Source organism: Chanos chanos, chromosome 4 (genome assembly GCF_902362185.1).
Source record: "Chanos chanos chromosome 4, fChaCha1.1, whole genome shotgun sequence".
NCBI classification, from domain to species: Eukaryota; Metazoa; Chordata; class Actinopteri; order Gonorynchiformes; family Chanidae; genus Chanos; species Chanos chanos.
The window spans coordinates 31894253-31920143 of NC_044498.1; the positions used below are offsets into that span (position 1 = coordinate 31894253).

At 40.8% G+C, this 25891-nt stretch overlaps 2 protein-coding genes across 7 annotated transcripts in view; one reads left to right on the forward strand and one right to left on the reverse strand.

The window, feature by feature from the left end:
• Positions 1-242: 242 nt before the first annotated feature.
• Positions 243-4799, forward strand: cox15 (cytochrome c oxidase assembly factor COX15). 2 transcript variants are annotated; one of them, XM_030770986.1, is made up of 9 exons: positions 243-383; positions 889-1073; positions 1343-1465; positions 1695-1881; positions 2150-2317; positions 3080-3161; positions 3266-3420; positions 3691-3804; positions 3900-4799. In XM_030770986.1, the coding sequence occupies exons 1-9, from the start codon at positions 309-311 to the stop codon at positions 4029-4031; spliced, it is 1221 nt and encodes a 406-aa protein (XP_030626846.1). In that variant the 5' UTR covers positions 243-308; the 3' UTR covers positions 4032-4799. The 2 variants fall into 2 exon arrangements, with proteins under 2 accessions (XP_030626846.1, XP_030626847.1); XM_030770987.1 differs by lacking the exon at positions 3900-4799 and having other exon boundaries at positions 3692-3804.
• Positions 4800-7926: 3127 nt separating this feature from the next.
• Positions 7927-25891, reverse strand: part of LOC115809371 (Kv channel-interacting protein 2) — a 113796-nt gene continuing 95831 nt past the window's right edge. For 2 of the 5 annotated variants that reach the window (XM_030770980.1, XM_030770979.1), the window contains exons 2-8: positions 9751-9875; positions 9340-9409; positions 9036-9106; positions 8817-8924; positions 8467-8571; positions 8095-8157; positions 7927-7974 (exon numbers count right to left, since the gene is read on the reverse strand). In XM_030770980.1, the coding sequence (XP_030626840.1) occupies positions 7927-7974; positions 8095-8157; positions 8467-8571; positions 8817-8924; positions 9036-9106; positions 9340-9409; positions 9751-9875 (590 nt within the window). Of the gene's footprint in view, positions 7975-8094; positions 8158-8466; positions 8572-8816; positions 8925-9035; positions 9107-9339; positions 9410-9750; positions 9909-11594; positions 11694-17012; positions 17137-25891 lie in introns of those variants that run through there. The other 3 variants (XM_030770976.1, XM_030770977.1, XM_030770978.1) reach the window with 3 other exon arrangements.

Genomic DNA, 25891 nt, shown 5'->3' on the forward strand with positions numbered 1-25891 from the left:
ATGAGGCAATGTACACGTGCACATGCGCCCCACTAGAATCTTCCCCATGTCATTTCACAAAGTGAAAACGGTTTCGCGAATATAAAAGTGACTGTGACTGCAAATTGTTAAAGCCTGAAGTTCTTATTGATTTTTCTTTATTTCTGTTTTTCTATAAATTCTGTTTTAATTGGCCATAGGTATTGTCATAGGTCAGAGTTGAAACGGAAGTCCGTGTTAGCAAATATGGTAGTTGTGTAAGGCAAGTTATCCAACACGAGAGCTCTGCATTACGAAGGTGTGATAGAATAATAGCTGCACAAGTAATCATGCTGCTCCCGTCCTTGCGGCACGTCGTGGTCTGTGGTTGTCGAGGTGCAGTGAGAGGATATCAGTTTGGCAATGTAAGACACTTTTAATTTGTTTCTCAGTCATGGAGCTATAGTTACCCTTGGGTATAGCTCACACTGCTATTCTGTTGCTAACTGTCAGCTAGCTAAATTAGCTAACATGCTGTGGACAAATGAGTTTTTTAGAGTTTGCACACATTCTCCATATTTTAATCGAACTGTTGCGACATCGTCGCTGGCAATATTAATAGGAAACAATGATGTATCTTACATAATTTTTCATCCAATGTCAGTTTGTACTTCTCGTGTTAGCATCCGATTAGGCAACAATAACGAAAGTAATTTATGTACTTTCTAGGTCGTTACTTATGCAGTTTTGTTTCTTTCAGTAGATGAATTGAAAAGAAATGTATTGAAATGTTTACAAGTATTTCGTGAACTAATGTCAATATGCGCTTCGCTTATGGTTACATCAGCAGCTACGTGACCTAGCGTCACGTATCTCAGTCAGTCAGGTACAAGCATCCTTACTGTGCTTGTGTTGTTTTGGTTTCTGTAGCGAACTCCTTTGAGGCAATGGGTTGTGAGAAGAGGTCAGTCCACTGTGGTGGCCGAGGCCGGGTCTGCTCAAACAGCTACAGGGACTGCGGTGCCAAACGCGGCGACAAATCGAATTGTTGGACGATGGCTCGTGGGTTGCAGTGGACTTGTCTTGGGCGCAGTTGTTTTGGGAGGGGTCACGAGGTGAGAACTTTTTACTTCTCAGCAGGTTTCGACATTAATTGGCTTCAAGTCACAGCAGATACATTGTAGGTGAAAACATTACTTTGAAGGAAAGACAGAGCCTACTTTGATGTTGTCCTGCTCATACCTGTGTCCCAATTTAAAAAGTAGTGAAGCACTTGTGTAACTAATTCTTGTGACCCAAACTAATATGTAGTTCAAGTAAGCAGATTTATTCAGATTGTACATGTAAGACATTAAAATGGATTAAAATGGCTATGCTTTTGCAGACTGACAGAGTCTGGCCTATCGATGGTGGACTGGCACTTGGTAAAGGAGATGAAACCACCACAGACACAGGCTGAGTGGGAGGCTGAGTTCTCAAAGTACCAGCAGTTTCCAGAGTTCAAGATGTGAGTTCCTCTCTGATTGTTCTCTTGAACTTTTTTGAGAAACGGTACTGCTTTTGGATGCAAAACTGTAGAAGGCCCTCTAAGGACTCCTAGGACATATCTTTTTCAGTGAAATATCACAGAATTATTCCTTCCGTGAGATGTGAAACATGGCTCACTGAACTACTTTTTATTCATTTTGTCAAGAGGGAAAAAAAAACCCAAACTTTAACTGTTTATTTGTATGTAGAATGAACCATGACATGACTCTGACCGAGTTCAAGTTCATCTTCTATATGGAGTGGGGTCACCGTATGTGGGGCAGACTGGTGGGACTGGCCTACATCCTCCCTACCATGTACTTCTGGAAGAAAGGCTACTTCAACCGCTCGATGAAAGCCCGTGTGCTTGGCCTTTGTGGATTTGTTTTCTTCCAGGTATGATTCTGAACCATGAGCCAGTGAAGCTGTCCACTCATAATACCATATATTGTGATATATTATTATGGCTTTAATTCTGTAAATGATCCCTTAATTAGTGGTGAAATAAGAGAGTGCTACAGACTAAACACTGCTGGTTAACGCAAGCAGTGCCATTCAGGGACTCAGTTTATACATGCATGGTAAATGAATGCTGTGAGTGGCTGTGAACATACAGTTCTTTGGAGTAAACTGCTTAATGAATAGGCTTTGATCCGGTTTGAAGGGCCTGCTGGGCTGGTATATGGTTAAGAGTGGACTGGAGGAGAAACCAGAGTCCTACGACATACCACGTGTTAGCCAGTACAGGCTGGCCTCCCACCTGGGCTCTGCCCTGTTACTCTACAGTGCTAGTCTGTGGACAGGCCTGACTCTCCTGCTGCCGCCAAACAAGGTACGCTCACATATGGACAGTCAAACAAGGTATGCTCACATGTGGACAGTAAAACAAGGTACGCTCGCATACGGACAGTCAAACAAGGTACGCTCGCATACGGACAGTCAAACAAGGTACGCTCGCATACGGACAGTCAAACAAGGTACGCTCGCATACGGACAGTCAAACCAGGTACGCTCGCATACGGACAGTCAAACCAGGTACGCTCGCATACGGACAGTCAAACCAAGTACGCTCGCATACGGACAGTCAAACCAAGTACGCTCGCATACGGACAGTCAAACCAGGTACGCTCGCATACGGACAGTCAAACCAGGTACGCTCGCATACGGACAGTCAAACCAGGTACGCTCGCATACGGACAGTCAAACCAGGTACGCTCGCATACGGACAGTCAAACCAGGTACGCTCGCATACGGACAGTCAAACCAGGTACGCTCGCATACGGACAGTCAAACCAGGTACGCTCGCATACGGACAGTCAAACCAGGTATGCTTGCAGACAGTGCAAACCTATCTCTTTCATGTGCTGTGTAACTTGTAAGAGATATACATTAATATGGTTAGTGGTAATAATTTTAAAAAATGTAAGTTGTATATTCAATGTGCTGCACTTCAGAAAATAAAATTCTTAATATCTCACCTACAAATGACAAATCTTGATTTCTTAAATTTAAGATTGACCCAGGGTATGCATGGAATGTTTTATTAGACTGTTAAATTCGTCCTATGTAATCAGTCTCATCATTCCATCAACAGTTTCCTGACACCAAGCGTGTACTGCAGCTTAGAAGGTTTGCTAAAGGAACAGGAGCTTTGGTCTTCCTCACTGCTCTCTCAGGTATGACTGTCAACAGAGACTCATCTTCATTTAGATTTAGAGTAATCATTAATAAATGAAGTTGAATTGTTATTGGATGTGTGGTTTGTCATGGCCTGTTGCAGGGGCGTTTGTTGCTGGACTAGATGCTGGCTTGGTCTATAACTCCTTCCCAAAGATGGGTGAACTGTGGATCCCTGACGACCTCCTGGCTTTCTCCCCCACTCTTAAAAACATCTTTGAGAATCCCACCACAGTGCAGTTTGACCACCGCATCCTGGTATGTGCCCATCCAGGGACCTGTTGTAATGTTCAGTGAATGTCCTATGTGCCCATCCAGGGACCTGTTATAATGTTCAGTCTGCGTCCTGGTGTATGCCCATCCAGGGACCTGTTATAATGTTCAGTCTGCGTCCTGGTGTATGCCCATCCAGGGACCTGTTATAATGTTCAGTGAACAGAGAGATGCCAGGCAGTTCTCTCTAGTGTCATGGAGACAGATGTTTACAGATGAATACTGAAGTGTGAAAACCTGTTTGTATCTCTGCAGGCTATGAGCTCCTTAGCTGCCATCACTGGCCTTTACCTCTTTGCCAGAAAGATGCGTCTGCCCAGGAGAGCCAAGATTGCCATTGGCTGCCTTACAGCAATGGCCTATACACAGGTATAAGTCTGCTCATTATGTGAACTGACTAATGACGGCAGTGTGATTCGTAAGGGTGGTTAAATGTTAAGACTGTTTTCTTTGCTTTTCTTTAGGTGGCTCTTGGAATCAGTACTCTCCTTCTGTACGTGCCCACGCCCCTGGCTGCCACTCATCAGTCCGGCTCTGTGGCACTGCTCACCTTTGCCATCTGGGTCTTAGCTGAGTTACGGAAGATTGCCAAGTAAAGCAGAGACTGAGTCTGGGCCATTCTAGGCCCCAGGTGGAACTGTAATATCACCCAACCCCATGGACAAGTTTGTCTCCACTATGATTGGCTTCTCCAGCCCCAGTCTAGACCATCACAAACTTCTTATCACGAGTGCTCTATGATCATTCATTTCATAAATGTGTTTTTGCTTTAGAAGAATGAGGATTTTCCACTGCACGAACAGCCAAAGCTGTTGGTTTTAAGCTGTTTATTGGTCAAGCCAGAGGGCATATATAATGTACTTAAACACTCTTCAAATTGATTTTTTTTTTTGGTGTGAAGTCAGTACAGGCTGCAGCCAACTGGAGAAGATTAATTGGTTGTGAGAAGGTTGGGGAAGTGGCTGTAGTTCTATTAGGCGTCCATTTGTTTTAATAGTACGTTTGCCGCACACTGTCCTTTTATTAATGCGGCTGTTGATGGAATGGAGATGCACTGAAAACATGTTTGATTTCTTCTAAGTGACTGCAGAGTGTAGTGCATCAGACATTGCTGTATGTTACAGAAGAAAGCAGTTCTCCACAGTTTTTTTTTTTTTTTTTTGCTTGTTTTTTTTTCCAGAGTTTACAGGACTGAGGAAAGAGAAGACAGAGAGGGAATGGATAAAATACTTGGATAAAGTACTTGGATAAAATAATTTGTATAGTTAAATTATTGCTTAACATTGCAATTTGCATCTTAAAATGCTCATAAATGGTGGAAAGTTGTTGTTGGGATCAGAATATAGATCTGATCTTCAAAAGCAGAATGTAAATAAAAATGTCTGTCTATCATTATTATTATTATTGTTATTAAAATGACAAAGTCATTGTATTTGTGCATTTCTTATTTCTTATTCTTACTCTGCAATGCAAAGCTAAAAAAAAAAAAAAAACAAGAGATGAAATGTTCTCTTCATATCCGCTGGTGGAACCAATCAGTGCTTACGGTGTAGGCTTATAGGTATCACACAATCGTGTATAGCAATTTTACTGTTCCCTCACTGGTTTTACACTCATGTTTGCAGTCAAATTTTACAGAGCAAATGGTTCCGTTAAAATTAAAAAAAAAAAAAAAGGTCAACATCCATGAATGCATAGCAATTGTGATTTTATTGTCTCCATACAAAATATACATAGTTTAGATGCAGTGTGACTGGCTGAGGCTAGCTAAGTAGACACAGTTAGTACAACAGGTTATTAATTTCTCATTGTTCTAGACATAGTACATGCGAGTATAGACAGTCACTAACTGGCAATCAGGGAATGATGCCTGTAACCAGCAATAAAGACCAGATTCTCACTGAAAGAAACCAAAGCGCAAAAAAAAAAAAAATACTGAAAATAAATGCTGTTCAAAGAATGAAAATACTTACTGGCATCAGACGGGGGCGCTGTGCTACACATGGGCACATCTTCCTCTTTAGACAGGAGTCATAATCAACAGCCCCATATTAATGTCTGGACTATATATTCCATGGTATATTATCTAGTGCATTTGTTTGCTAGTGATTTCTAAATGGGTTTGCTGCTCCTGCAGATACTGGCATCAAAGAGACTATACGATAAAAACAGTGAGAGTCTTGTTTATTATTACAGACTAAAGGGCATACTAATTAAACTAATTAATTATGGAACAAAAATTGGAGCAGGTCACTGATAAAGATTCAAAGGGGAGATATCAGTTTGTCAGTTTGTCTCCCTGGCAGTTGGCCATCTCTCCCATTTAACATTATCAGGTAAAGTTGTAGGTAAGCAGGTGGATGACTGTGTAACTGAGAGTTTTTGTTTTTATCAGCAAACTTTAACCTTGAGAGAGGGAATATCCAGTCAGACCGTATGGGCATTTTTATTACACAAGTTATAGTGTTATTTTCTGAAGTCTCAATGATTGGCTCTTAAAGAGCTGTTCCATGGTCTAAATCCTCATAGCCTGCTACAAACACAGAATATCTTATGTCCAGTTTACGCTGATAAACAAAACGTGTGCTTCTTCGATATGCAATCTAGAGCCATTCTCTGGACAGTAATAAGAAATTTGTTGACTGCATTTCTATTGTTGTGAGTTCAAAAAAAAAATTGGGACGTTATTGCTTTTCACCATCTTTGCCAATGTAAATGCATCATTCTGAAGCATACATTCACACAGGATCTTAAACTGAGATCTACTGAAATGCCTGCATGTGGAACAAATTTAAAGGAAAGAAAAGAAGCTGACATAAATTGTGATATGTGGTCTGAACCAGTTACCATGGAATGGTCCGTCAAAACAATCACCACGTTGGTAGATCTGTAGACTTGATTTCATTTGGGGAGGAACTGTGTGCATACTTGGCCTATTGCTGTCAAAGCCTTCATACTCATTACAATACCACCAGCTGACAGATTGATTACAGTCTTACAGACATATCAACCAAAACATACAACAGTCCCCCTTTTGTGATGGTACACCAGCATCCTCTGAATTCACTACACCAAAACTACTGAGAGCTTCATTTGCCTTCATCTTGTCTGAGCTCTTTCTGTACATCTTCCCTTTCCACATGCTTTCTTCTCTGTCAACATTTTGTTTACATCCATAAGATTGTAATTTTTAGTCTATTGTCTCTTCTACTCTCTGAGGTTCTGTATCATGGATTGAGTCATACATTATTGAGAGTCTGTAACGCTGCTGAGAAGCCAGACATGAGACGCTGTTTCTTTGGTGTTACTGGGACAATAAGTAGAAGGGGAGAGAATGCTGGTCTCTATGGTAACCGGGCTTAGGGCCTGCTTTCATGTTACAGCTGAGCTGGATGGAGGGAACTCAGTCTCTCTTGAGAAGGCTGTAACTAGAAGAGAAAATCTGGCACTCGATGGCAGCTCTGCCAGGTCGTCAGCATCTAGTGTCTGTGACCGGGCACGGTTAAGGTAACAGTAGGGACATGAGTTAACTCAAAAGTAGCATTAAAATCCTCTTTGTTTTGACTTTGTCTTTGTTCTTGTTGCCTTCGGTATGACAATGGCTTCTCTCACCAGACAATGAAATATAAGATGGTTAAAAAAAATGGACAAATTGTCCTCTGCAGATAGGGACAATAAACAGAAACAGGAAAGAACGAAAGAAGGAAAGAGAGAACAGTCTGCATTGATCAACAGATAAGGACTTCAAGGCCATTAAAAGAGTAAATTAGTCTACTGAGGACGGAATCCTCTGGAATGTACAGGCGTATGATTTTCCCTACGGACAGCTGCGGCATGGCGATGGCCCGGCGATGAGAGGATACCCTGGAGGTCTGAGAGACGGCACGCGACAACAGCATACACACACACACACACACACACACACACACACTCGTGAGCGAGGCACGTGTGGACAGACAAACGAGACAAACAGACAGGCTTTGGACTAGCTCGGTAATAAGTAAGTTACTGTAGGTTATTCGTGACATCATGCTGTAACAAAATCAGTTTTTTTATTAGGAGATAAGAGGCCGCAGCCCATGAAACAACCGCCGATTGAGTTTCTGTTGTTTACTTTTCAAAATGATCTCTCCTCCTGCTGCAGTCCTTTTTTTTCTTTTTTTTTTGAAATGCTGCCTGGATTGTCACCTTCTCCAAACAAAGTGGTCGGTTTATTATCCTGCGCCGCTTTGTTCAGCCAACGTGACAGTGCTTTCAGAAACATTGCAAAGGAATGTGAGATTATAAGAGTGAGTCTATGAGCCAATCTCATTTGCCTTTCCATGGTGTCTCTGGGAGAAAGAAAGAAACAGGAGGGTAATCTGGGCAATGGCAGAAAAGGGCGGGTTGACTGAGGAACGGGTGGCAGGCTGGCCAATCAGCTTCGAGTCCAGAGCGAGCCTGCACACACACAATCCCACGATCCCTTGCACTCTCCACCTCATAACAGTCCTAAATGACGTTGTCAAACAGCTGCATGGACTGCATTATGTTCTCGTCCTGGATGAATGGAAAGAAGGAGCAGAGACGGAGAGGCAGTTTTACAAGCATTGCATTGATTGTTTCATTTTACTAAGTGCAGTTTGGTACTAATGCGCTTCTCTGAGGTGAATGACAAACCTTTTGGCATGACTCAATGAACTCTTCAATAGTTACTACGCCATCTTTGTTTCTGTCCATTTTCTGAAAAGAGATTTAATAGAAATGTCAGCGTATTTCAAACTTATTGAAAACACCACAGTCATTCATAGAAGAGACTTTTGCACTTTTAAATTGTCTGCCTACTTTTGTTTAAAGTGAAATTTAATTTAGGGACCTTTAGTAGCTGCCACCTTAAAAAGAAAGATACAAAATAAATGTTTCCTGTAGCTAGGCAACATTTTCAGCTGAACTGCTATTTTATTTGAAGAAAATGACTGAATGACAGTGCTGAAAGGTGAGAAAATGATGGTTGTAAACAGCTGAAGTGTTGTTGGTAAAAATGAGCAAAACCTGAAAGAAGCTTTCCACATGCTCCCGCGGGGCATCTTCATGCATACATGGATATGTGTATTTCCCCATCATGTCATAGATCGATTTCATGATGTCCATCATCTCCTGAAGAACAGCACACACACACACACACACACACACACAAACACACTTTTTTGATTTATTGAATATAGATCAGCTCCATATAATTCATGGCCTTCTCAGTAATGCTTAGGAAATAGAAAGAAAGAAAGAAAGAAAGAAAGAAAGAAAGAAAGAAAGAAAGGAAGGAAGAAGAGCTCTAAGAGTCCTCTAAGAGCTGTGTATCACAGAACTGTTTAAGCTTCAGTACTCATGATGAGTGGAAATACCTCTTTGGTGATGCATCCGTCCTTATTTAGATCATACAGGTTGAATGCCCAGCTTAGCCTGTCGTTTATAGATCCTCTAAGGATAATGGACAAGCCTATGACAAAGTCCTGGAAAAACAGGAATAACAGAGAAAAATGTCAATTTAATTCATTTCTAAAGCTTTCCAGACATCTTAACATGCATTGCCAACTCAATTAAAAAGATAGAGTGAGTCCTACCTCAAAACTAACAGAACCATTCTTGTTTGTGTCAAATGCTTCAAATAAGAAATGTGCATATGTACTTGAATCTGAGGAAAAGCGAACATACATGTCATCAAATGTACAGAACTAAACAGACATACTCAAAAATGACTGAATGAATGCAGTCATGAAATATACCTTCAGTCTAAATATATTTTCAAATCAGATTTAATGACTGTGATTGGTCAGTGAATTGAGCCATTTCTGAAAAAGTTTTGTGTTCAGTGTAACAATATATGTGAATGAAGATATGTTTGTTGTACAAGCCTGAGTCACTTACCCCCCTGTGGGAAAAACTGGGAGTAGATGTGTTTAAAGGTTTCCTCATTCACCACTCCGCTCGGGCATTCCTGAACAACGCAATGTAAGTGATCAGTCTACTGCACCTCAGTGTGCGAGCTATGGGATGTGGGCACTTTAAAATAAATTGCGGAAAACTGTTAATGAGATATACCAAATTTATGCAAAAGATGAACACCATTCACCAAGTGAATGATGAAAAACTCCAAAGGAAAAAAAAAACCTATGTAAGCTTCACTTGCAGATCATGCTCTTGAATCATTTTCACAAAATATACGATAAATAATTTTTATATAATATATATTTTAATTATTATAGTATATACATTTAAAATTAATTATATAAATATGTATTTTTATGGGGGGAGGGTGTGAGTGTAATAATTGCTCACGTTTTTGAAGCCTCTGTAAAGGACCTGCAGTTCTTTCTTGGTGAACTTGGTCTGTTCCTGGAGCTTGTCCAGGCCCTCAGGTCGATGACACACAGTGGACAGCTCAAAGTCATCTTCAATGCTGTCTGTCAAAGACACAGGACACTGACAGTCAGGGTCTGACAGTCCACACTTCAAAGGCAAATGGATCACATTCATCTCCATCTCCACCACAAAACTGGAAGTAACAGATGCCCGCCCCCATAATATACTATGACTGTTCCCTTATCAGTGGCCATTGTTCATGGTTCAGTCACGGGAGTTCAGTATAAAAGCTTTATTCCTACAGCTGTCATAATTCATAATATGCAACTGATGCCATGTCAAACTTACTTAAGTGTGCTTCTAACACTTCATAAACAAATCAGCAATTTATCCCATAATTTCATTGCATTACAAATTGTACCACATTAGAGTGTGACTGAAACGGTTTTGAACAATGGTGTGATTCAAAGTTAGAAAAGAAACAATCAAACCACTTCACACTCAAAATGTATTCTCAGAACCGACACTTTTCTCTGTAACTCTGCAACTGATGCTGAGAATTAGCTCTCGATTATCAACCAACCCAATAGAAGAGCATTGTTCCCAGTAATGAAATACCCTTATAGTAACTGACAGATCCATTGGAGTATGTAGAAACTCAAAGGGAACCCTCGTTTCCTCTGTTCATCAGTGAGTGATAGAATCATGTGATCCACGAGTCCTCTAAGGACTTTTTCACACCGTTTACCATCCTTCCGCTGTGACGGCCACAGTGCACAGCACAAATGCTGACACTTCCACGGTGTAATCCCACGGTATAAAGCTGTGACACACAGCACTGATCCACCTCCTACCTCATCTCTGATCTTGCACGCACACACACATGCACACACACACACGCACACACACACACACACACACACACACACACACACACACACAGGACACAAAAAAACACATGCTATCAGCTTGTTTACTGTCCTTTGTTTTTAGAGCCAATGTCATGACAGAGAGGGAATGAAAGACTAAATACAATAGGATAATTGCTGATCAGCTGAGACTGTTTCTGAAAACATACATTTTTCTGATTGTAAATCTGAAGGGGTAGTTGCAAAAATGAGAATATTTGATGTGTATGCTTTTGTGTGTGTGTGTGTGTGTGTGTGTTAGAGTTAAGAATATACGCAACTGTAATGTTTCGTGGTTGACTAAGGGAATAATGAAGTGTTCCATCCAAAATTATGTGGGGAACTGGCTTTTTCTAGAAAACAGGTTTTTTTCTAGCATAAAATTTTGTACCCTGTCCTACTTTGGGTTTTGACAGATATTGGTAAATAAATAATTGCAATTATGGTAAGATGCATATATTCTGAGTATATATTGGAAACCACACGCATTACTTTCAGAGTGACACATCAGTGTTCCCATCACTGATAAATCCTATTTGTCAGGTGGTAAGTAAGGTTTTCAGTTACTAATGTTCAGAATCCTAATGTCTGACACACAGTGAGTGAATAACAGGCAGTGGTTACAGATGACTTAGCTTGTAGCGTACTGCCCATTCAGTAGCACACAGCTGCTTAGATCGTTTCAGTGCGTTTCTATCAATTCCAAAATGTTCACTGGCAGTTCAAACATTGGCTTAGACTCTGGAGAGTGTTTGATTGAGAATGAATTGATTTAATTGTTAACTACCTGTATGATCCATCGGTAACGTGTATGCGTATGAGTTTGTGTATGTGTGCATGTGTGTCCATATACGAGACAGGGCCGGATCGTGGTGCGGGAGCAGAACACTTATCAAATGAAGAGGCACTTGCTTTGACTGACAGAGGGTGTGGCGCTGGGCTGACAGCAGGGCAGGAGTTTGAGGAATCTCTGTTTAATGGTTTTTTTGCTTTGGCTGGAGGGAGCGTTACCTGCAAGTCACCAACCACAGTATAGTTAGACCAAAAAAAAAAGAAAGAAAAGAAAAGAAAGAAAAAAAAAAAAGCATGCAGTGCTTATAGCACGCAAATAGTAGGTGAGCACACATGCAGTACACTGGTATAGAGTGGAAAACGCACATTCAAACTAATAGAACAGATAAACTCCATAATAAATTAAAACAAAATGTTCTTGTTTCAGGATGTCAGTAAAATGCTTTGTAAACATCATTTCCATTGGTCCTGTCAAATCCAAGGTGTCTTTGCTTTAAGTCTGCAGGATCAGATTAAGAGTGTACTGTGTACATATGAAGAAGTCTTTTTTGTGAGAGCTCATCCACAGTTTACTGTAGGAGTGTTCATTATATGTTACATGGCTCTGTCAGCATGTGGGAATAGAACTTTTTTGAGAACAACTGCACTCACTGATGCAATTTCAATAAATGCTTTGACCCAAACACACACACACACACACACACACACACACACACACACACACAAAACGAAGAAAACATTATGCAAGGCATCCCAGCATGCAAAAACAATTTGCTGACCTGGCTTCTCCATTAGCCCCATAAAGAGCATTGTATGAAAATATGAATGTGGAATGATTATGCTGTAGTGTTCCGCATTTTGTCAACGAGTTACAAGTGGATGTTTTGGTTTTTTCATAAATGATTGCCAACCAAAGGTTTGTCAATATTGCTTGGCTAATCAGAAAATTTGCTCATCTTCTTTCAATCTATTAATACAGTGTCTGTGTGATCTTAATCACAATACTTCAGAATGATGAACTCCTATAAAGCTATTACAAAGTGTCGAAAGAGGGGATACCACACTGCCTGCCCTTTGTCACTGTGCTACACACACCGGTCCACAGGTACACACACTACGCATGGGACTAGAGATGTATACACTACACAAAAGTCCACACATACACACACTATCCACTACACTCCAAATGAAGCAACAAATCCCTTTGTTTATCACTCTTTGTGTAAACTCTAATTCCAATCAATAAAGTAATAAAATCCACCAGTACAAGCCATGCCACTTCAGTCTCTATAGATACAGAGCTTTGTTAAAACAACAAATATAGATCTCTCTTATCAAAACATGATCAACATTTCTGCTCAGATCTCACACACTGTCAGACCCATAGAACCTGGCCTGACCATTAACCATTAAGGCAAAGGCAGCTGTTTTTGACATAGGTCACTTTGTCCCGCGTCAGTTAATCCCTTATCACCTGGAAGATTACAGACACACACTCACTTTTGCCCTTGCGTGTCTGAGGCAGTAGTAGCTTTACACTCTTCAGCACAGCTCCTGCAGTGTGAGGGATAAAGGCCATGATGAACCAGATATTGGGCTTGGTTCCCTTTTTTGATTGTCTCCTCAACGACGAAACGCTCCTGCACCTTTTCCTTATTCTCTTCCTCAGCTCTCGTGAGTATTCCACTGGTCCCTCTCTCACCCTCTGTCCAGCCTCTCTCTCTCTCTCTCTCTCGCTCTCTACAACTTGGCAATGCCACTTGGAGCATGACCAGCTCCAGACATGGACCGCTGAGCATCAGATTACTGTTTCCGTAAGTCCAACAGAGCCCCAGCCTTCCGGTCCAAGGTGAGAGTGTGTGTGTGTTTGTGTGTGTGTGCGTGTGCGTTCCATGTTTTTGTGATGTTGTATGGACTAAGTGTCCCAATGATGGCCTAAACATCTGAAAAGCTGTGCTTTTATGGGGACATTGGCTAGTTCTCACAAACTTTTTTTTTTTCTAAGGAAATTGTTATTACTGGTAAAACAAAAGGTATCAAATTATGTCTTTGGTTATGCTTAAGGCCATTATTCTGTAGGATTAAGGTTAGAGCTGGACATTGGTCATTGTTCTTCAGTTACAGAAAAATGAGAAATTCCCCAGCAGGATATGAGTACATGTGTAAACGTGTGTGTGTGTGTGTGTGTGTGTGTGTGTGTTTCTCATGATGTGAGGCATGGAGGCATGTGTGTAGCTTCTGCACTGACAGTCATTTTACATATACAAACAGAGATGGTTCAAAAGGTGCATAAAGTACTTGCTGTGTGCACAAATGTACAGTAGCTGTTTGTCTTTAGTACTAATTTATGCATTGTATGGTCACTCAATAAATGTGAATCCAAAGCAGATTCTGTGTTATATGACACATATTAAAGCCTTAGAAGAACCTGACAGACAAAGGGAGCCCACGACACTCTGAAATAGCATTCCTGGATGGCAAGTCTCTGACAGTATAAGAACCTGGACTGTAGCCCCACCCCCACCCCCAGCCCACCCAAATTCACCTCAGTGTCCCCAACCTTAGAAAAGTTCTTATGGTAGCAGGATCCACACACATTGCATCAGTTCCCTGACACACACAGTAGCAGCTGTGGTGGCAGGTTGGACACAGATGTGTGTCAGATCTACTCCTAATGCGTCTGTTTGCTCTCTCTCCTCTCTCTCTCCAACTACGCTTCCAAAAAAAAAAAAAAAAGAAGAAACCAAACCAGGGCCAAAGTATAGAGAGCCAAACGAGAATGGAGTGGTATTTATAGAGTGCTAAGATGAACGGAAATCATCTCTTTCCATCTGAGCCTCCATGTAAGATCAAACAATCTTAAAATCATTTTTTGGCTGCGATTAAGCGACAGCTAAATATGGTTCCCAGCCCTCATTTGAGCGCTTCATACAGTCAAGTTCACACACACTGCAACTGACCGGTTAACAACTCCTGCTAGAGGTGAACTGTGGCAATAAAATGGACTCAAGTTAGTTTGTAGTTAAATTTGGCTGTAAATATGGTTACAACAACCAGAGTTGACTATTTGACTTGAAGAGATGAACTGCACGCCTTTCGCAGTTTAAAAAAAAAAAAAAAAAAGAACAAAATGGAGGTTCAGCTATACACCTTGATACATCTTAAATATGTGTATTTTGGTAGATAAGGAATTCGCAGTTTTCCAGTTACTTGCAGGAAAACAGACAGGGACAGATTCATCAACGATGCAAAGCAGGAACTTACAGAAAGATTTGTACCTTCTGAAGACTAGGTATAAAAACTCAACAGACAAGAACAGCACATCCATACAGAAATGCAGAAATTTGCATTTTGCATTACTGGAGGTGCCAATCCATCAGTCATTCAGGTTGTAGGTATACAGACATGCAAAAATTCCATTTTGCATTACTGGAGGTGCAAATCCATCAGTCATTCAGGTTGTAGGTATACAGACATGCAGAAATTTGCATTTTGCATTACTGGAGGTGCAAATCCATCAGTCATTCAGGTTGTAGGAATACAGACATGCAGAAATATGCATTTTGCATTACTGGAGGTGCAAATCCATCAGTCATTCAGGTTGTAGGTAACGTTTTTGATTTTATTAAGGTGCACGTACAACCATATAACAGAAATGGTTTATTCTATAGAAATATTGTAAATCCCAAAATGATAGTGTGATCACCGCCTCTTTGGAGTAAACTAACTGTCTCTTTGTCCCCTGTCTCTCTGTAATCTTGTAGAGAGGTGTTGTCATGACAGTGAAGGAGTTCTGGCACGGACATTTTACCACCATATGGCTGCTCTTGCACTTGATGATGGTGCAGTCTCATCTCGAGTAGAGAACGCTTGACAGAATGCTACTGTGCATGACTTGGAACTGTGGACCATCATTGGTAATTGGTGATGATGTTCCCTCTTGACACTGAGCTGTGACCTCACTGCAGTTCTCAAACTCCTCGTTATGTTCATGACCATTTTATTTTTCCATTCCATTTCATTTTTCCCCTACACTGAGACCTCAACACTAATAAGGATCAAAATTATATGAGGTGTAAAGCCTGATAAATATAAAACGTCATTCCAGTTAATAACGTATCATTGCTCTCATCTTGATGCTACCCTCACAGAATACCTTTCCTTCAACCCGCCCATCAAACGGATCAATTTTAAATAGAGAACAAGTGGAAGCTGCCTAGGTTGTTGCATTCATAGATATCCAGACTGTCAGATAATATTACCTGGCCAAAAAGCCAGTGTAATCATCTAGAAAAGGCCATGGGACAAACAAGAAGACACAATCTGTGGTGGGGCAGAAAAGTGAGACAGAGAGAAAGAGAAAAAAAAGATCAAAATCCATAATTCGTTCTGTCTGGAAAGGAAAGCCATTCCTGGTATGAGGATAGTGATCAATACAGTTGCTCTTCATGAGGACAAAACATGTGGACACCACTGAGAGACAAAGCTCTCGTCTGAAACAGGTTTGTCCGCACCCTATTGATTTTTTATGTGTGAGTGCACCGTGTGACACAATCAGATAATCATAAATGAAGGCAAAAAAAACAACAACTCACTTTCTGATTATGGAAGCTTAATTTGTTTCTCTAGTTACCTTTGAGCTAACATCAATACCAACCAAATATGAAAATCCAGTTCACATCAGTACTGTTTCAAAGCTGGTGATATAATGCTAAAAGGAGTTGTTTTGTTGTCAAAGAGAGAGGAAAAATAATTTTTAGTTCCACTCATATCAGCCAAGACTTCATGTTTTCAGTGATTACTTCTAAGAAAACCAAAAAAAAAATGAAACACAACAACAGCAACACCCCCCCTCCCCTGTGTCCTGTCCCTTAGTCGCTTTTGTGCCCAGCTGTGATTCACAGAATAACGTGAAGAACCACTGTCATTTCTCCTTAAAAAGCCTGACTTTGATGTCTCAGTCAGCACACAACGGATAATGTACAGCTTTAACAAACCCATCCTCCTTCATTTATTCAACACTAAATAACATGCTTGCATCTGAACTGTTATTTCACTGCTGCCAACTGCAGAACGTGAACCTCAAACTATGCATTTGTTTAGGTGGCTTCAACGTAATTCAGTGTTACAGATCTTCTCCTCACATTTAACCCACAGTAACCTTATGGAAGTGCACAATCCTTGTGAAAATGTCTCAAAATGTCTTTGTAACCACTCAGCTGGTGCAATAAAGGCAACAGAAAGCGCAAACTGATGAAGTTAAAATATAGCACTGTTTTATCAAAAAATATTCATTCTAGTTAACAAAACACATAACACACATTTTATCAAAGCTTGTTACTCTTATCTCTTTATCTCATCTCTTTCTCTCTCTCTCTCTCTCTCTCTCTCTCTCTCTCACTCTCTCTATCTCTGTCTCTCTCGCATTCCATATATATATAAGGAATGTTCAATCTTTGAAGTTTGAGCTGGTCAGGTTCAGACTTCAGCTGAACTCGTCCTACTGAAGATCTCCCTGTCCCACATTTGCTTGCTTACCTCCGGTGGAAAAGTCAATCAAGCCCAGGAAATGCATGAGTTTCAGGGAGCTGCCGACCACCAGTAAGATTCCCACCGTTTGCAAACCCTCCATCTCCCATTCTTCTCTGAAGAACAACAGCATTGCACATCCACCAAAACAGCCAGATCTCTGACCTTCTGTCTACTCAAAGCCAGGCTGGGTGTCTGTGTGAGCGTGGGTGTGTGTGTGTGTTTGTGAGTGTATCACTCTTTGACAAACACACTGCCAAGATCCCAGGGCAGAAGCTCCAAAAAAGAGTGGTTTAGCCTCCTGGTCCTCAGGTGGCACAAGGCAATACTCTCTTTAATGGCACAGTTTTCCTTTCTCTCCGACTTGCACCCACAAAAAGTACACCTGAGCCCCAAGGTCCATATGACTCTTCTTGTCTATCTCTGAGATCTGGACCGAGCAGAACCCATGAGAATCAAGGGCCACTCTCCCACTCCAGCACAGGCTTCCGAATCAAAGTTTGTGAGCAGAGCCCTCAGAGTCTGAGCAAAAACACAGAGACATGTCCAACCAGCTCATCAGTCCTCTTCTTAATGAGCTTAATTGAGTCCATCCATTTATATACCTGATCCCACTTCACACATCCTCATCTAGAAAATAGTCATTCTCTGTTACAGATCTAAAGCCCATCCCAATTTATTCTCTCTCTCTCTCTCTCTCTCTCTCTCTCTCTCTCTCTCTCCCTCCTCTTGCATTTTTCCTCCTTTTCTGTGCTTAATTGGGTCAGATGCATGTGTTTTGAGCGAGTCTGGGGTGTCAGGAGATGGAGGTGAGGGGAAGTGGTGCGGGAGCAATGGGCAGGGCTCCAGGGAAAGGAGCAAAAGGCGGAGTCTATAGAGGTGACATACTCTTCATCCCTGGAGGGTCCCATTCGTAGACAAGATGTTCTGTTGCACTAAACAAACCCGCACTCTAATACACACACACAGAGCTGGCCCTGATGACATTTGGTGCCCTAAGCAACATTTAGGCGGTGCCCCTTGCATTGCAGCCAATTCCACAACCAATCATTGTGTCAGACACCCACACAGAAACTTGTAAGCCACATTATAGCCTATAACATTCTAAACGCAAACAGCAAGAATAATTACCCCTAGCATTCATGCACAAAACATGGATTCGATGAACACTTCTCTCACATGATGCATGCTGTTTGCTATACATATAAGACTAATCAATAATGAAGATGCAAAGGCTCACGACTATTAATTACAAAATATGGAAAAGGAAATGCTGTATTATAGATCTATTTTTGAAGTTACAGCCAAGTCTAGACCGATCACACAGACAAGACAGGCTACTTATTTGTTACGGCTGCGGTCCAATGACTGCATCAATGATGAGAGTTAAAATGTTGTCATAAAAGATTCTAAAACGCGAGGCTTTGCAGCACTCTGTGATCTAAGTTGGCAACTTGTCATGACATAGAGAAAATAGTATCAGTAAAAATTAGGCTCTACACACACACACACACACACACATACACACACACACACACACACACACACACACACACACGCATTAATTAATGCCCCATGGCTGAAAGTGGACGCAAATTAGGTAAAAACGGTTCGAAGCACTTACAACGTTTGAGTATTTCTGAACAATGCCAGTGGATACACTGTGGAAAAATATAATGTGTGTGTGTGTGTGTTTAATGATGTAAAATGACTATTGCAGCACCTCAGATCAACAGGTAGGATTTGTGGTATTACATCATAAAGAGGTCATTATTTCTGCTGCTGGGGAAAGATGATCTTGCCCGCCGGACAACTTAACTAAAGAAGGCTTCAGGCAGAGTGAACATGCAGTGTCTCATTCCTAGTCAAACTCTATACTTGAGGGTAACAAGGGGAAAGTAGACTGGGAGGAGCAAGTTTGCTGTATGAGTAATACCGGCACTTTAGCCTTGCCTCAAACAAACGCCACGGCAACTGTCGTAACGGAAACCACTAAACCTAGAAACGTAACCGGTGTACCGAGATATGAGCTTTAACTCAGATGCTGCACACACCCACACCCAGATGCTGCACACACCCACCCACCCACCCAGCCACAGCCACCCACACACACACACACACACACACACACACGCACACACACACACACACACACACACAGCCCACAAAGTGATCAGTAAGAGCACAAGCATGCACGAATTACACCAGCTGTGAACAGAGTAAAGGATTTTTTTTCTTTCCAGTAACGTATTTCCAAATGAAAAAAAGTGACATACATTTGAACTAGACGTTTGCATTATTGCCCTTCAGTACAAGTTGTACAGGCATTGAAGCGTGCAGGAGCGACAGTTAGTTTGAGAAACACAATCGAGACATCAGGAGGAGAGCTTTATGACAGCTCCAGCAAAGCCTGGGCTCCAGCTGAGGGCCTGCTCCGTTTCTCCTGTAATCACGAATGGGAATGACAAAATTAGCACATCTGCCAGCCCAACCCAGTAAACAACCTTTCAGAGAGGGTTTCAAAACAGGGCCCATTCACTACCTCAGAGTACTCGTCAAGTGCTAAAAGGGAGAGACAAGCGCTGTGTTTCTATAATGGGAATCATCTCTATACCAGGCAAACAGTAGCCTATACTAACAGCATATATTCTGCAAGTGAGTCACATCAGTGTAGCTACTGACGTGGTAGCCTACCTATTAGACCCGTGTGTGAAAGGGGCTTTAGATTGGCACGACAGGCTTTTAAACACTTGGCTCAGATAACAGGTCCTACATTCACCCTTTCAGTCCCATTCACTCTGAGTGTTTGGAGAGTGATTCGTTAAACGTAATGAAGACAGAGGGATAATGTGGACACATGAAGGAAGTTGATTCAAGGTGGGATATAAATTACAAGGTTATGTTTATTTTTTCTTCTTAGTTGTCTTTTAATTATAACCACAATCAGGGAGTTGTATGTGAGATGCCTGAGTCTAATCGTTTGGCAAAAACAGATCTAATCAATTAATTTTCTTTGTCAGTTATACAAGCATGATATAAGTTCATGGTATGTTGTTTGAGAGGGTCGTACACAAACACGTACACAATGACTTAATGTGTGTTTAATGAGTTCTCTCTGTTCAGTCTGTAGCTGAACCAATTCAGGTCGTGGTTAAGTCTCAGCAGGATAAACACTGCGAGAACAGTGGATAGTGTGTATAAGTTAATTAGTTAGACAGTACCCCGTTCATCAGCATGAAAAATTCCTCTCCTCAGGGCGTAGACCAAGAACCATTTCACTGTTGCCAAATTTAGACATCTACCTGCGCAGTTATAATTTTCAAATTTGATTAAAAAGTGTAGAGGCAAGGAATGGCAAAGCCTTTTTGATGAATTACGCTGATGTTAAAAAATTGGGGTAACGTGTTTCCAATTAGACGGAAGCAAAAAGAGGAAATTAATTTCCATAGCTCGCTAGTTTTGGATTATTTTTTTTAAACCTTTTAAAACAGATCTAGGGCAAAGGACGTGTTTTTGGCCATTAGAAATTAATTATTCTCATATCCACGGAGTGTGATATATTTAAAACCCAAACTCATGAACAGTAAAAACCAGGAATTAGCCTATTTGTGAATTCATTTCGGTCTTTCTGTAAACCATTCCTACACCAGAACATTCCCATTTTCATCGCAGCACTGCAAATTACAGTCCCACTCAACAGTCATAAAAAGCTTAACAAACCAGGTTCAGCTCCAAGTCGGTGAATACAGGGCTAAAAATGTAAGTGTACAGTGACGCCTTACTGAGATGAGAAATAACTGGCTAAACCATTAGGTGGCAGTCAATCTCCATAAAGTTAGATCAGTTTTTCCAGTACTGTGACGATGCTTCGGAAACTGTTCTCATTGGAAAAGCATTGATATATTGGAGTTACATGGAATAACACATGAAGTGATACTTATGCCAAAAATACTTATGCCAGCTTCTGTCACAAAAACTTACTCTGACCTATCTCCAGAGGTGGCAAAAGTAAAAGCAGAAGTACTTTTGCTAAAAAAAAAAAATGACTCCGAGTAGAGTTAAAATAACCCTCCAAAAGAATTTTTGAGAGTAAAAAAGTCACAATTTACAAAAACGGCTGTCAGCTTAACTCAACTTAGAGTACTTTTTTTTTTTTTAGCAAGAGTACTTCTACTTTTAGTTTTGCCCCCTCTGCCTATCTCAGAACAATCAGTATGAAAAACAACACACGAATTAGCGGGGCTGACGGAACTCATTTGTGTGGTCGACAGAGCAGAGTTCAGTGAGATTTTAGACAATGGTTCTCAGTTCCAATAACTTACATTAACTGCACACTACAGAAACACAAACACAATAAAACCATACATTTACTGAATCAGTCCTGGCCATTTCTGCTCAACAATTAAAGAAAATATACTAATTTTAGTAATATGATAAGAATTTACAGAAAGGGAAAGTTGAAATCTCAGAAAACTCACTACCATGAACAAAAGACAAACACTACAGTGATGCTCCATCCAGCTCTGTAAGCACTGTAAGTGTTTCAAACCAAAGGCAGAATCTAGAGAGAACAACAAATATCTGGATGCAAAATTTCCTGTTCAGAGGTCCTATTCAGACTGATAAAAATGACAAGAGAGTTCAGGAGGAAATGAGCTTTCAAATAAAGTGAACTTGAGATAACAGAAGATAACCACAGGTTAACTACACTTTTTTCTATGATAGCTAACCAAACATAACTATCCCTTCTACCTTAGAGTCATGACACGGACCATAGAGGGACTTTGTTATCATCATTGTCTTTATCTTCATCATTATATTATCTTCATTATCATATCTTTTTTTAATTAAAACTTTTATTATCTATCAGGGATAAACCATCAGTATTGCTAAAAGAATGATAAACTAAACTCATATTTGAAGAGTGTAACTCATTAACAGACATTACAAAATCTCTTCAAAAATACATCCATCTTTGATCCAGCAGGGGGCAGTGTGAAACAAAACATAAAAGACATTAACAAATCAATCTTTCTCAGTGCTACTTCATTTCATTAAATAACTATCATTTCTACTAGTCACGCATGAGAAAAAAGAAAGAAGAGATACAAATGAATGATTTCTTATGGCCAGCATACCTGTTGCAACAGGTCACGGAAATATCTATATTACTGGTAATATGCAATAATTATGAAAACAGTCATTGCATTTTCCATCATGTTTCATCAAGACATCCTTGCTGGTCCGAGGTGAATGCTGGTAATGAAAAAGGGTTGATCAGTCAGAGAGGAAAAGCAGGAACATTACTGATGTAAGGGGCTTTAATTTGCTTTTCTGGAGCTCAAAAAAGCATTATCGTTATGGTAGCTCTGAGCCATCTCTGTATGTATTGATTTTCTCTTTTCTACACCTGCTTTCCACTGCAGGGCAGCTCAGTCTCTGTTAAAGCTCAGAGCGACACACACACACACACACACACACACACACACACACACAGAGAAAGCTTAAATACCACTGCTACACAACCACATGACTACACTGAGCGTCATGTACAAGACATTCTACTTTAAAATAACACAAAATATGAATGGCTTTGAGAAAGAAAGAAAGAAAGAAAGAAAGAAAGAAAGAAAGAAAGAAAGACACCTTCTATAGTTAATGATGCTTTCAGCCATGCACTGAGGTGTAGCTCAATAGATTTTATTTCAGTTGTTGTTGCATTCATGTCTCAACTGTGTGTATTTTAATTGATCTGAAAGGCCGTCTTCATTCTATGGCAGACTGTCTGTTTACAGTTTACACACATATGAAGTATCAAAAATGAACTGCAACAGTGCATTAGACATGCAGAAAATTGTCCTTAACCTTCTACTATTTAGCCAAATTGAATGTAAGAGGTTTCTGCAGTGATTATGTTTGAAACAGCAGGTTCTCCAATTCAAATCTGAGTTATTGAACTTCAAACAGAAGAAGTAGCTCTCCTTGGGTAGATATTTATGAATGTTAATGCTCCCTGAAACCTTTTCAAGCACCTGGAAAATTATCCAATTTTTAATTAGATTTTGAAGTGGAACTCGTTTCCTGATAAGCCATAGACCCTAATAGGCACAAGGGAATATATCACCCAGCCGTAAGTGGTCTGTGTGTGTGTGTGTGTGTGTGTGTGTGTGTGTGTGTGTAAAATGAATTGTCTGTTGTTCCTCATTTATTCTTGTTATTTAAAGCTTGATAACTGCTTAAACTGAATCACTGAAAATATACCACGAATAGGGTTGGACTGGCAAGAGTATTTAAACCAAGCCCTAGTGAATCTAAAATAAACACTAAGCTGAATTGGGTTAAACCTGCTTTGGACCCATTTTGGTGAATCTGGTAATTAATTCACTCTCAAAAACTGAGCTTCACAAATAATATTAAACTCTGTGTCTCTGAGTCAGTCTCAGATTCCAGTCTACTACAGACAGCTCAGTCTCAGATTCCAGTCTACTACAGACAGCTCAGTCTCAGATCCCAGTCTACTACAGACAGATCAGTCTCAGATCCCAGTCTACTACAGACAGCTCAGTCTCAGATCCCAGTCTACTACAGACAGATCAGTCTCAGATCCCAGTCTACTACAGACAGATCAGTCTCAGATCCCAGTCTACTACAGACAGATCAGTCTCAGATCCCAGTCTACTACAGACAGATCAGTCTCAGATCCCAGTCTACTACAGACAGATCAGAGAGGTATACAAAGGACAGGAGAGGGACAAAATAAAGGAAATGTAAGATAAAAAGACTGGAACTGTGAAGCAGCTAAACCACTCTCACAAAGACAGAAACACAGGTGAGTCATATAAAAACAAAAGCTTATGTGTCAGCTCTGAAAGAGAACTGACATTCAACACATCAATATGTGTATTTCTGAAACAACATGAGATTTCTAACAGAATTTGCAAAGAGAGCAGACAGTCAGTGGCTGACTTATACATCTCTGTGTGAGACACAATCTCAATACAAACTTTTTTTAGCTGGGCTTTAGGGCAGAGCTGGTACTGCCATGGTTTATGTGGACAGAAAGCCAAATGAAGCCTTCAAAAGCAATTATGTGTTACCAGCTGTTAAATGTGGAGCTGGACATGTTGTGGCTTAGCCAACCATCTTTCGATAGTTTATGTAGCAAAGGGTGTAACGTCTTCATACACACACAGTCAAACAGGCTGGGGTTGTGAGTTTAGGGTTATGAAGACTAAGACAAGGCCGAAAGTCCTCTGTGGACATCACAGGTCCTTCACGTGAAGTTCTGGAGTGTGGAGTACAATTCTCCCCCCTTCACCCCTCAGCTGAAGAACCGAAGAATGGTCCACCATGCTGACAGACATACTTAATATCTTAATGTGTGTGTACGTGTGTGTCTGTCTCTCTGTCTGTCTGTATGCCTCTGTGTGTGTATGTTTGCCTGTCCGTCTGTGTGTGTGTGTGAATGTGTGTGATATGTTATTACAGGTGTATCCAGATATAGCCCAAGGTGATAGTAATGATAGCCATGTCACACTCAAAGTGAAACGAACATACGCATAAGTTCGATTCATACTCTTTTATGACATGTGAATGGATAATCAGCCGTGAATAGGGCAGCAGATTAAGCGCTCCATTGGTTTTGCTGATAGTTGTACTCTAAGGCCTTATCCATTAGAGACTGTCGAGATGTCGCACTTCATAAACTCATAAAACACTTTTTCGTCACACATGGCTGGGTGAAAATGTAATTACCTCAGTGTAATCTAATCAACTCCAATCTCTGCTGCATTACACACAGAGAGACAATTTGAGAAACAGGCGAGGGATCACTTGATACGCCGATTCCAGTGAGATGATTATGAAACAAAGTAGTTATTCAGATAAGACGAGGAGAATGTTGGCGCCAGGTGTGGTTGCAGCCCCAGGTACAGTGGGCTACATTCATCTGTACCATTCATGTGTGTAATTGTTTTTTATAGAGCGTGAAAAGACCCAGGTAATAAAAAAGATTCAAGCCTTGGAGTGGTTATTCAAAGACAGCGGCAAAGACAGGAAAACAGAGAACAAATGAAAGAGAGCGAGAAACAGGACTGCTTTCCACACATCTCACTGCTCTGATCTTATTTTAACAATGATCAGCTGATGGCTCTTGCTAACCTGTTTGGATTCAAATCCAAAGTGTCTGGTTATCCTAACTGAAACACACACACTGTTACATACACACACACACACACTGAAGTTAGTGTAACTGTTCCTGTCTTTGGTTTGGTGTGATCTGCTCTTCCTAATCCATGTGTGCTTGGCTTTAAATGCTTAAGTGTTTTGAGACATTTAAAACAACAAATAGAAACGTTTTTTTATTTGAGTTTGCATGTTTGCCCTGTGATGTGGGACCAGATCTACTCCCACACTAACTCAGCTTCAGTACATAAGCAAATCACACAGAGCAGTTCAAAGCTTAAAGGCTAAATTGTATATGCAGACTGCCTGGAAGGGATCATTATGCTGAAAGGATTAACTGCATCAGTGAACAGGGTAACATGCCCTCAGTGAAACTGGAGGAACATGGGAGGAAGAGCAGGATTTTGCCAGTTTATGGAATGTGAGAGGAGGTAAAACGATGCCCTCTTGCTCACTGGACCTCCGCGAGTGAAAGAGATCAACCACAGCAGAGGAATGACCTGAGGGGACTGGTCGGTACACAGCCGCAGTGCCTCCTACACTCACATTAACAGGGACCAGGCTGAGGCCTGGAGGTATTACAGACAGAATCCTTTGCCCACACACACACACATTCACACTCAGGTACACACACATGCATGTCTATCTATCTATCTATCTATCTATCTATCTATCTATCTATCTATCTATCTATCTATCTATCT